The sequence below is a fragment of the Notamacropus eugenii genome, chromosome 6 (assembly GCF_028372415.1).
Source record: "Notamacropus eugenii isolate mMacEug1 chromosome 6, mMacEug1.pri_v2, whole genome shotgun sequence".
NCBI lineage: Eukaryota > Metazoa > Chordata > Mammalia > Diprotodontia > Macropodidae > Notamacropus > Notamacropus eugenii.
Window position 1 is genome coordinate 56,695,028 of NC_092877.1, and position 13,644 is coordinate 56,708,671.

The 13,644-nt window shown below is 36.8% G+C and overlaps 1 protein-coding gene across 1 annotated transcript in view; it reads left to right on the plus strand.

Annotated features, from left to right (window-relative positions):
* ABLIM2 (actin binding LIM protein family member 2) overlaps positions 1 to 13,644 on the plus strand; it is a 226,249-nt gene that overhangs the window by 131,468 nt on the left and 81,137 nt on the right. The window contains exons 9-10 of the mRNA XM_072620149.1: positions 7,142 to 7,219; positions 11,580 to 11,726. Of these exons, the coding sequence (XP_072476250.1) occupies positions 7,142 to 7,219; positions 11,580 to 11,726 (225 nt within the window). The remainder of the gene's footprint in view (positions 1 to 7,141; positions 7,220 to 11,579; positions 11,727 to 13,644) is intronic.

The following is a 13,644-nucleotide window of genomic DNA, read 5'->3' on the forward strand; positions in this document are numbered from 1 at the left end:
TGGGACCATAAGCAGAGTTGCCAAGTATCCATCCTTGCTGTATTTTTCAGCTCTTATCCAGTTTTGGGGGCCTGACTTCTTCAGGTCTCCCATGGATCCCCTGAAATACTTTTACATAGTGGAAAGGGTGGGAGTAAAGGAAGAGATTTCACCTCAGTGGTTGTATCTAGTTTCATGAGAAACAAACCTTGGAAATCTTACACATGCAGAGTACAGGTTCTAGAAACTACTACCAAACTGGGAAAGCTTTAGGTATGGGCATAAAATGGTGGACTGGATGTCTGTCATATAGAGAGCAGCCTAAGTGTAGAAACTCTTCACAAGAAGACTGGCCATCAGATAAATCTTTTTTCATAACAATTATCATTAAAACATTGTACTAAGGGGTGGGGGAGTTACAATTTGTTTTGGCAGAAGAGCAGCTATAGCATGTGAATTACATATCTTTGAAAAATTGAGGTGCTCTCTCTCTATATATATCTATTTACCTATAGAGACATTTCTATACACACATGTATATACATATACACTTCAAAGATTCATGACTTCATTAATGTCATAGATTCTTCCACTATATAGATTGCAACCTCTCTGCAGTGTAGGTGACAGTTTTTGAGAGTTGCTGTGGTCAAAACCCAATGATCACTTTGTAGCCAAGTTGGTGACGATATCTTCAACCTTAAGGTGGAACCTTAGATGACAGACACTGGTGACTTTCTCAATATATCATTCCCTCCACCAATGCTAATCATAAATACTCCATACCTTAGTAGGTAGTTTCTTGAAATTCTGTTACGAATCAGATTGTATCAGTCCCAGAAAATCTTCTGATGATGAACCTCCCTACCCTTACTTTTACTGGACTTTATAGAGTAAATACACATATTTTTTTTTTAGTAAACATACTTTTTAAGCCTTTCTAACTCGTACTGGAGTTTGTGCTCTCCTAACATGACCTTGTCAAATTCAAGGTCATGTTCATACCATGATTTAGCATATACACATAGTCCTACATTGTTATTCATTGTATTACATGACAACTCATGGAAACAGTAAAGTTTTGAGGTACAGGGATCTACATGAGAGTGAAGAAGTATATTGATGAAATCACCAATATTTTAAATATTGACTATTAATATATAGCATATGTGTAATGCATATATGTGTTACACATGTACACACATGCACAAAAAGATTGGGGACAGGTAGCTTAGAAGAATGGTCTTAAAGTGCAGAAAACCTAGGTTCCAGTCCACTTAATCTCTCAGTGCCCTCAAATCTCTTAATATTCTATTACATAAAAGTTGCTGATTTCCCCACAACCTTGTTATAAAATATCTCCCTTGCCAACCTATCTTTACCCAAACCCACCCAACCATTTGATACTCTTTCCCCTTCTTCCTGTCTTTCTCCTTCTCCCTAACCTCTTCCCCAAAGTACAACTTAATGAAACTGAAAAGAAAATTTATTACAAGGCATTTTCAAGTTTAATATTCTTTATATATAGCATCATATAGACTTTTGAGATTTGAAAAGTGCTTTACATAAGAGAGATCCCCACCCTGATGAAAGCATAGGTCTGGCAAAAAAAGTCATATTTGTATATACTAATATGCATATTAAGACACCTGTATATATTTATATATGTGAGGTGGTTTTTATGATTCTGTTGGTCAACAACAAAGCCTATTCTTGATTATTTTGAACAATATTGGTTATTACTAAACTAGATCCATTATAAAATAATCACCATTATATAGTGAATTGGTGTGACTGTTTCACCCCATTGCTGAGCAATGACTCAAGAAGGGATCTGCTGGGGGTAGGGATGGTTTCGTAATTCACTTATGAAACCAACATGATATTCATATACATATATTCTCCTTCTATTAGCATCATCAATAAGAGAAAAGTAGTTTGAGATATCCCTTAGCCCTGTAATGTACCTTTCCCAGCTATCACAGGATGCTCTTAGATATCTTCTTTTTACCTTTAAAACTGTTTCAGATGTCCATTGGATATTTGGGATAATGAGGCAGTGTTTTATAAATAATAGACATGAGTGTGCTGTTATTGTTAATGTTAATAATGATAGCTAAAATTTCTATAGCTCTTTAAGGATTGCGAAGAGCTTTACTAATGTTCTCTAATTTTATCCTCATAAAAACCCTGGGAGTTGGATTCTGTTATTAACCCCATTTTATAGTTAAGGAAACTGAGGCAGAGAGAGGTTAAGTGACTCATCCAAGGTCACACAGTTAATAAGAATCTAAGTCTAGATTTGAACTCATGTCTTTCTGTTTCCAGGTCCAGAAATCTATCCCACTATCTCACTTAGCTACCTCTCATCATTGTTGACATTCATTATAACCTGATTTTACCTGAACACAAATGTTAGGAGTGACATTGGACCTTGAACCTATATCATTTTCCTATTTCTCCAATTCTGAACAAAGAGTGAGGAGTAGCGATAAGGGCCAGTTATAGAACTGGTGGAAAGTGCAGTGGTGAACCTTGCCCAACACTAGCTGACATCTGGTGGCTCTCAGGGCCAAGGAGCCAGAACCTGATAGGATGAGATTGTCCTTAGTCATGAAACCTAAAGGTTAAGAAATGATGGAAGTCAAAGGAATAAGAAGAATTTGTTCCCTGGAAAGATAATATGACATAGTAAAAATCAGACTAGATTTGCAATCAGGAGAGATCTGGGTTCTGAATTTTGCCTCAAAAACTTACTAGTCATAAGACCATGGGCCAGGCATTCAGTTTCTCTAAGTTTCAAGTTTCCTCAGCTATAAGACGGGGGTGATAGTACATGTATTTATCTAACTTCCTGGGCAATTGTGAGGAATAGATGCTACAATTTCGATAAACCTTGAAGTTCCATACATATTCCCTGACTGGGAAATACTCCAGCAAAACATCTGGACACAAAACATCTGTATATCTGGAGGATGTAGTCAGTAAACATAAGAGCAGGATTTAAAGGAGTAGGTGTGTTAGTCTGTTTATTTTAAAAGTGATCAGCACCATGGCTAGGGACAGCATCTGACTCTGAAACTAGGGGAAAATAGAGGAGGCCGGTGCCATTGTAATAGATAAGATATTAAAGAAATTGTTAGCAGTAGATGTCAGATTTAAGTGAACTAGCTGATTATCTGTGCCTTTAAACATTTTTGGATTACATAGTGAGCCTTTAGAATTTGACTAACAGGTAGGGAGATTGCATGGGCTAGCTAAGCAGAGAGGGTTAAAGCAAAGTATTTAGCTACCCTGCCCTTGTGTGTGTGAAGTACAACTATAGACAGCTCTCCCTGACTTCTACTGGCTCCTAGACAGGAGGCAGATGCATTTAGATGGTGACAACTTTATATAGTTGTTGGCACTGAAAATGCAATTTCAAAGTTTCAAATTTATCATCCCATATTTGGGTCAAAGCAAGGTGAGTTCTCTCTGATGATACATTGATCACCTCAGCACCCAACTTTGTATTGGCCTTGCATCACAATATACCGGAACCTAGAGTAAAATTGACCTTTGAGCTATTGCTTACCCATGTGTCCATCTTACTGATGGTCTTTACTAGACCAGTTGAGGAAAAGGTTTGTTAATAACTATAATGTACGTAAAAAGAAATTCAATGTGGTCCCAGAAAAGTTATAATAGATATTCACATTTCTGTGACAGAGTGATGATTATAAAGCACTTTCTTGACCATAACCTTTCAAGATAGGTAGTACAATTCCTATCCTATAGCAAACTAAGCTATAGATAGGTTAAATTACTTTCTGAAGTTTACGTAGCTTATAGGTGTCAGAACTCAGATACAAATCTAATTCTTCTCATTCCAAGTCCAATATACTTTCTACTACACTATATTATTAGAATCGGCAAATTATGGAAGGTAGTAGAAAAATAAGAGGTTAACAATTGGATATTTTTCAATATTTGTGCTTTGATTTTCCTGTATACCAGTTGTTTACTGAGAATGTTCTAATATTAATCTGATTTGTTTTCTCTGAAATGAACCTATTGTGGAAAATAAACATGATGTCAAGAACTGAGCACTGGACCAGGTATCAAAAGAACTTGTTTTGAATCCTGGCTCTGGTATTTCCAAGCTATATGACCATGGGCTAATCATTTTACCTCTTTTAATTTCATCTGTAAAATAATGGTTAATGTCATCCTATGCTACCTCATGGAACTGTTGTGAGGAAAGTGCTTTATAAATCTAAAATTGGTATAGGATTATGAAACACTTTTTAAATAACATTGTTGTTACTATGAGAAATTCATGAACTCTCCAAACATGCCTTCATCAGTTCCCATACCAGCTTGATGGATGCTGGGTACAATTAAGTGTCCTCATCAATGAGACATTTCCACCATAGCCCACCATATGGGTTCATCATGTAAAAATCCCAGCGGTATCAGTACGTAGCTCTTTAATGTAATATCATTTCCTTCTACTCTTTTTTTCCTTTATAGATGCAGAGACAAATTTGCAATCAGGTTTGCCCCATCATCACCCAAAATACCTTAAAGGTTTGTGTACGAAGCTTTCTGTGTTGTGGCATAAGCTTCAGGTGTCAGTTTGGCAATGTTGTGACCTTGGCTCAGTTCACATTGTTCAGCATATTGAAGGAATGGCTTTACTTCATAGACACAATCAGCTCTTTATTATTTGCATAATGCATTATCCATTCATGTGGGTATCTATTCCGTGTCACACAACTTCTGAATTCCTTCTAACAAGCCCAAGGTCATGGCCTTATCACATACTAAGGATATATAGGTGACACAGGGAACTGGGGTACGACTGTCTCAGCTGGATAGCATTTTGGCAGGTGGAGGCTCTTCTCTGAGGGATCAGAAACGCTGAATATTTCCACTGATGACAAATCAGATTATTCCTACTTTTCTATTAACTTTTCCAGCAGATAGAGATGATTGAGAGTCAACTATAATAATAATTCACATTTCTACAACACTTCATAGTTTATAAATATATTATTAGCAACAGTGCCATGAAGCAGGTAGTACAAGTATTATCTCCACTTTATAAATGAGAAAATTAAGTCTCCGAGAGTTTAGATGATATCTTTATGATGACCAGGATGGCAAGTGTCTGTGTCAGGACTCAAACCAAGGTCTGTTGACTTGAATTTTAGTGCTTTCCCCACTCCCCATCTCCACTAATGGTCTGGCTTTGGAGAAGGGTGTATGGTGTATTGTAGTGGGTGGGAAGGAGTTTGTCATTTACAAAGAAAGAGAATCGTTTGAGGTTGATAGAGGGAACTGTTAGGAAGTTTAAACTGGAATTGAGCCCAAAGCCTCAGTTCATTCTGCCCTGTATCATTGTTAGCTCTCCACCATAATGGTAACATTTTATATAGCTACCACATACCCCATGAGGCAGAGGACAAACATTGTTATCTTAGTTTTATAGATGAGGCAATGAACATTCACAGAAGTGAATTCAGAGTTAGGATTTGAAACCAGATCTCTGGACTTCTCACCCAGGGCTCTTTAATGATAGAACTTTGCTCCTTTATAAGCAGAAATGAACCAACATAGTAAATTGTTTGACTAGAAGCCAAGGACCGTGTGGCACTCAGTATCCCTGGCAGGTTGAGGATAATTTTATGGAGCCACATTTCTGCCAGGATCCCCTGTGTACCCCGTAAGTCCTACCCTACTTATTGCAGAGATAGAGGCAAGTGTTTATATGGATGTTCATCTCTGCAAGCTCTGTGGGTGGAGATAATGTCGTTGTAATGCCCTGTCAATTAATTATTAACTATTGACTAGGTGCCAGACACTATGCCAGGTGCTAAGAACAGCTTTGCGCAGATAGGATGACCATCAAGCAGAAAATGGAAAAATGTCGCTTAATGTAAGGGAATCTTCATGATTCTGGGACCCTATCAAAATGAGACTTAAAAAGATGGATGGTATTCGGTGGGATGTTACTCACTTATGGAGTTGAAGCAGCACATTGGCAGATTTGGATAAGCAATCCTTGTTACTTGTGTCTAGAGTACTTTTACTTAGAAAGGATACTGTATGAACCATCAGACAAACAGCATCTGTGTTGGAATCAACGAATATAGAATGTCAGGCCTGGAAAGAGTCATAGACCACAGATCATACAACATTACAGTTAACAGAATTCTAACATATCTTGGTTGTTTTAGTCCCAAGAACTTCAGCAGAATACAAACTAAAAATAAGTTAGCCAAGAAAGCTAATATAATCTTCAGTTATAGCAATAGAAGTCCAGAATAAGGGGAGCAACAATCCTGGGGTCCTATGTCATGGTCAGAGCATATATGGAATATTGAATCACTTAAAGTAATACATTGAAAAAGTGGAGTGTGTCCAGTGGAGGATGACCAAGATGGTGGAGTTCCTCAAAAATATATCATAAAAAGATAGATCAAAGGGATTAGAGTTGCTTATCTTGGAAAAGAAAAGACATTTGGGAAACAAGGTTGCTGTGATTTCAAATATTGGAAGGATTATCACATAGAAGAGGAATTATGTGAGATTTTCTTCTTGGTGCCAGAGAAGAAAACAAGAACCAACTGATAAAAGTCATGAGGAAACAGATTTTGGTTCAATATATGAAAATATTTTTTTCCAATAATGTGTTCTAACAAGGGGTACTGATTTCTTCATTAATGTATATATTCAGGCAGAGCCTATTTTTCAGCATACAATTCTGGTAGGTCAACTATGTGAGTTCTGTGGTTCCTTCAAATCATGTAAGATTTGATGTTTCAGAGAAGACAGAATGTGAAAGAATAAAAAATCGTGCGGTAGAAGAGTCCTTTTAGACATTTACTCCAACATTCCCCACTTTGTTAATTGAGAAACTGAGTCCCCCAAGGGGGAAGTAACTTTCCCAAAGTAACATACTTAGTCATTTGGCTCTGTCTCTACACATAGTAGAAACTGAGTTAATAGATTTGGATGCTTGACCAGCTGGCACAAGGAGAGCAAGTAACTAACTGTATGTTTGCTTTATCTAGGTGCTACACAGAAATACAAACAGTTCCTATGATTTTTCCCTAACCTGTTCTTCCATTTGGAATGATTTGTCTTCAGTTTTCCTTTTCCTGTTTTTCCCCTCTAGGAAACAAGAACTTCCTCAGAGAGCATAATTTCTGTGCCTGCCTCAAATACATCAGGATCTCCAAGTCGTGTGATTTATGTGAGTATAGGATGAGGGAGGGCAGGAAAGATTAAAGGGGATGGGATTATAGGTTGAGTGAGTGAAAAGAAAAATCAGATCCTTCTAGCTTATAGCTGGTGAGTAAAATTGATTTATTTTTTTTTTGTTGCCTCAAGAAATATTCCCTCCAAAAAATTAAAAGAAAGAGAAAGATAAAAGAGGCTCAAGACATTATTATTTCTATGGTAAAAAAGGAACTAAAATGAGAATCAGAATCGTGTTCTAGACCTACCAGTGTTTGGCTACATGACTTTGCACAAATGGCTTAATCTGTCTGAACCAGTTTCATTATTTACAAAATGGGGAAGTGGTGAATTAAATGACCTCTGAACTCTGACATTCTGCATATTAAATTTACTGAGCCCTAAGAGTCTATATTCTGTGGTCTAAGATAGCTTCTAGCTCTAACCATAAGGTCCCTTCTAACTCTGTCATTCTGTGTTCAAAATTCTCTCCAGGGTCTGACATTCTATGTTTTAGCGTTCCTCCCAGTTCTAATATTTTACACTTTGATAACTCCTCATGACATGGAGACTTTGAGAACTTGGTTTGAATCTAAATGATGCCAAAAAAAATAGTTCGGTGGCAAAAATTCATGGAACAGTTAGTTGCTATACCAATTTTGTTTTCATTATCCGTCTAATTTGTATTGGAGTTAGTGTCCAGATTTTTTATACTACTCCTTTATTTTGCTAAAATGACATATTATAGGGTTGAAAAAATAAACCTATAAGCTGACAAAGTCAAGTGGAGATAATCATTATGTAATACACACACATATATATGTATATATATACATATATATGTATGTGTATGTATGTATGTATATATATATGTATACATTGGCTTTATATTATGGTTTAAAGTTTACCAAGAGATTTGCCATATGACCTTATTTGATCCTTACATTCTCCTTGTGAGGAATTTAGGCAGACACAATTTCCCCTATCTTCCAGATGAGGAAATTGAGTCACAGAGAAACTGGGCAACCTCTCCAATCTGTGACAGAGCCTCAGATTCTTCATCTGTAAATAAAATAAAATAAAATGAGGGATTTTAAATTATCTGGATAGCTATATATATGTATGTATATGCATACATATATTGGTGTAATTACTCTTGACTGAGACTCTCATAGATGGAAGTTAATATAAAAGTTACCTAGTCCTACCTATGCCTAAACAGAAATCACCTTGCAATATGCCTAATAGGAACCATCTTAGCCCCTACTTGAAGACCTCTAGTGTTAGGGAACCCAACTCGTAGGATCATAAGACAACAGATTTAGAGCTGGAGCGATTTTAAAACCATTCGTTTTCCTTTTATAGGCAAGAGAAGTGAGGCTAAGAGAGATTAAGTGACTTACCAACATTCTTGGTGATAGCAATAGTAGTCATGATAATTGCCAGCATTTATATATGGTGCTTATTTAATAATGCTTTAAGATTTGCTGAGAACTTCACAAGTGATATCTCATTTGATCCTATGACACCCTTGGTGGGTAGATGCTATTATTTTACAGATGAGGAAACTGAGGTACAGAAAGGTTCAGTGACTTCCCTAGGATCACACAGCTAGGAAGGGGCTGAGACTTGATTTGAATTCAAGTCTTCTTGACTTCAGGTCTGGCGCTGTGATCACTTTACCACCTAGCTGCCTCTGTTAGGCAACTATAGGTTACCTAATTTATTGTATGTCTAATAAGTCAAATATTCCAGTACCTTAATTCTTAAAAAAAAAATAACGCTTCAAAAGCGTATTCAAAAACTTAGTAACTATCAAGACGAGCAAACATTTTACATGCACAAACATTTTTAATTTTTTTAAAAGATTATAAAAGAAACCAGAAACACTATTATTTGCTTTGCTTTAAAATGTTAACTTTCATAAGAAACAAAGATTTCACATTTTTCTTCCTTTTGACCCTTGCTGATCTCCTTTTCTTGCATGACTGTTTTTGCAGTTTGTTACTGAGACCGTTGTTGCTTATTTTAGTGTCTTAATTTCTGACAACTGGACATGAAATCTAATTTTTAAAAAAATTAAATGTAAAATTCATGAAAAATATCATCATTTCATTTTATATTAAAAATAGACGTGGTTTTATTACACAAAAGAGATGATCTTTGCCTTACAGTCCATTAGTTGCTTGGTGAAAACTTCGGATAGAAAACCTTTAATTATATATGCTCAAATAGCGATATAGACTAAGGGATGATACAAAATAGAAATGCTCAGCACTTCAGCCAGGAAGAAGGTCTTCTGCTGTGTAACTACCTATCTGTAGTTGAAAATTTTCTATGAGTCTGTACATATATATGTCAAAGGCAGAAGGGACCTTAGAACGTTAGAACTGGAAGGATCTTAAGTACACAGAACAGAGACCATGAAGGTTAGAAGAGACTTTACAATATGAAATGGCAGAGCTCTAGAAATATTCTTCAGAAACCTCTGGACCCACCAGCACCTAAATGAAAATCCCCTCCAAAAGTTACCCAGCAAATGGTCATCACCTTTTGCTTAAGTACCTCTAATGAGGAAGAACCCTGGAGGCAGATTGAGGAAACTGAGACCCAGAGTGGTATAGTGACTTACCTGAGGCTATGCAACTAATTGAATAGCACTCAGAATGGGAACTCAGATTTCTTTATGCCCAACACATTGCTCTTTCCACAACACTTGTATGACTTTTCTTATATATTAGGAGAAGAAACACATAGAAGGAAGGATGTGGGGTGGGAGGTTGGGGAGGGAAGAAGCCTATCTAAATGACCTTCATTTTATTAATATGATCCAGCTAGTTGCTGTAGCAACCAAGTGAAGTATGTATGCTACATTAAATGGAAATAAATTCGAGAGTCACCTTATGAAGGACAAATGCTAAAGAGTAGGTGGCATTCATCTTACTGTCCAAATGTTCAAGACATGTCGTTTCTGAATATTAAAAAGAAAAAGTCATCATTCCGCCTGTCTCTGTGCCCTCACCACATTACTCAGAGCTTGTTTCTTTCTCTATACAATGGGAATATGCTACCCAGGGAATGTGCTGGCTTTGAGTTGGAGACATTGGGTTCAAATTCCAACCCTTCTCCTTAGGATCTGTGTGCCCTTGGGCATGTCCTTCTCCTCTGCCCTTCAATGCCCTTACCTGTAAAACAAGAGACTTGGACTACATCTCGAATGATTAAATGATGATGCTTTGACCTGCTCCACCTCAGCAGGTTTTTGTGAAGACTCGTTGATATCCCCCACAAGAGACGTTTTTTCTTTTTCTAAAACCATAAATGCACAGAACCATTAGTGTTATTGTTATTTTCTCTCTTGCTGCCATATATATTTGTTATCCTCATTACCGCACCCAAAAGAAAGTTATTTGGAGGAAACTTTAAATCATTTAGGAACTTTTCCCCTTGAAATATTCAATGGATGACTGACAACCTCTAGGAAAAGAGAAGCAGGTACACAGACCCCACTTCTAGTTGAACATCTAGTTTAATATAGGTGGCATAGAGTTGAACATAGTTGAAAAGTGGAGAGAAGGAAAAGGAAGGATATGTTTGATCAATAATTATCTTTTTCACCATCTGCTTTGCATTTAGGGTTAGCACTAGGGGAATATAGAAGTAGGAAATATGATACTGGAGTAGGTAAGACATCCATATAAAATAATTAAGCTATGAAAGAATGTAGTAATAAAATGTCAGAATGAAAGACAGGTAAGAAGTACTTTAGGAGTTCTGAGAAGAGAGCTATTGCAGGCGCAAGTTTTTAATAATATAATCATATATATATAAATATATATAATCTATCTGCATGACTTCTGAGTTCACTTTTATCTCTAAAGAAGAGTCATCTCGATGGAGTGGCAAAAGCATGGTATTTAGCATCAGAAGTCCTGGGCTCTAATTATTAACCTGCCACTTAATACATGCATTACCTTGTGCAAATTACTTAATCTCTCTGGACCTTAATTTCATCATCTGTTAAAATGAGCAAATTGGACTAAGATGATCTTCAAATCTATAATCAAACAATCCTAACTTCAACAAAATGCTTTCAATATTGGTGCAAGTGATTCTTGCCATGCCCATTTTTCAGATAAGGAAAATCAGAGATGCAGTTTGCTCAGGGGCATATAGGTAACAGACTGCAGAAGTGGTCCTCAAGCCCATCTCTTTTCTCTCTGGAGTCCAGGGTGCTTTTCACTATATGCTTGCTGCTTTACTGAATGGCTACTCTGCATCTGGGGGTGATTGCTGGTTCTTGGCTGATATCTATCTCCTATTGATTTGGCTCTAATAATTTCCCTCTTCTCTTTGGTCTTTCCTCTCTTTCTTAGGCTAAGCTTGGAGATGAGATTCTTGACTACAGGGACTTGGCTGCTCTTCCTAAAAGCAAGGCCATCTATAACATCGATCGCCCAGACATGATCTCCTACTCTCCATACATCAGTTACTCCTCAGGTGACAGGCACAGTTATGGAGAGGTACGGAAACTGAACAATGTCATGATTTTGGAGATGAGGCCTTGATGATTGGTGTCATTCAACTTGGTGTTTGGTCTCTGTAAAACTAACACAATTTGATCTGTAAGCTGAATATCTTCATCCTCCTTTGAGTAACCATTTCATAGCAAGCTGCTTTTTTAAATTCTGCATAAAACCAGAAAGCTTTCGCTACCAAACTTTCTGATCTGTAGTAAATGTAGGAGTGGATTGTGGTTTTTTTTGAGGGGGAAGACATTTTAATGAAATGTAACAGGAGACAGGAAGCACTGGTGGTTTTAAGGAAATGATCAAGTACTAATCCAAATACTCGTTTTGACTCATATATAGGCATACCTCACCTAACATGGTCCTAGCCGATAATAGTTTTATAATAACATGATTACTGGAGTATCAGTTGAATGATCAATAAGTATTTATTAAATGCTTATTAAGTTCTATAAGACATGTGATGTGCTAGGTTCTAGGGATAAATACAAAGGAGGAAATAAGCTTCGCTCTCACTGCTTTTACATTTGATCTTCAACGTTGCCTTAATATCACAGAGGCCTACCTCCTGTCTATCCAGCCCAGAGACTGCAAGGCCAGTAGAATGGTCAGCTTTACTATGAGTTAGTCCTTCATCCCCAGAATCCTTAACTTTCCTGAGTATCAGACTGCTTATGGTACCATTTATAATAGTTTGTCTGTAACTAACCACCCCATAAAATGTCCTTAATGTCACGTTTGTGCAGAACAAATTGACATTTGGCAGGGTTTGCCTACATACAGAGTGATTTTCAAGATGCATGGAATGTATCATTTTCCTATATGCAAATTGCTTTTCACTGTCTGTCTTTGTCTCCATTATTGTATACATAAAGTTACCTCATAGGACAATCTGCCATCCCATTATACTAATGGCACCTAAAACACATTACGTATTTCTCAATATTTTTACATAAAGTGCCATTTTCTTTCATTCTCTTTCTCATATTACTCGATGCCACCTTTATTCTATTTGATTTGAATTGTTAGTATTTTATTTGATAGTCTAAGAATTTCATTTAAACTTTCAGGATGTCTGGACTATAAAAGGTGCTTTTTTGACTGATTTTTCACAAATACACATGCACAGACCACACTATCCAGAGAATAAATTTTGTTTAGGTTTGGTTTATGATATGAAATCATCAGAACTTAAAATATATATGTATATGTACGTATAAATATATATGTATGTATATACGTATGGCATTGTGATACAGTAGGTATCACATTTGAATTGAAAAGACCTGGATTCAAATCCTACCTTGTACACTTACTAGATATGCCTCTGGCTAATCATTTCAATTCTCTGAGCCTCAGTTTCTTGATCAGTAAAAAGCAGATAATGATTTCACCTACCTTGTAGGGTTGTTGTAAGGATCAGGTATGATCCCATGTATTTAAGGTGCTTTGTAAATCTCCAGCCCTCTATAAATGTCACTGTAATTATGATTAGAAGTAGTATTATTATTATCATCATTATTATCATTAAAATCCCAGCTCCATTGTTTGCTAGTCATGCAAGGGAATCATTTCACCTCTCTGAACCTCAGTTTCCTCATCTATAAAATGGGAACAATAATATTGGTAACAACTACCCTACATAACTGTGAATGGTTGCAAGGCACTTTGTAAATAGTAAAGCATCGTAGAAATGTTAGGTATTATTGCCATTTCCTCTTTACTCTCCAATCTTCTGAAAGGCCATGATCTCCAGTGGACCCTAACAAGAACTCGCTATCAGCTGCAGGACAGGAAAACTAGCCCCAATGCCCAGATATACTACTCCAAGGCTTCAGTGTATGCTTGGGGGCTCTCTGCCTGCTCCAGAATTGGGCGTTTTTGCCCCCTCTCTCTGTCCTTCCCCCATGAG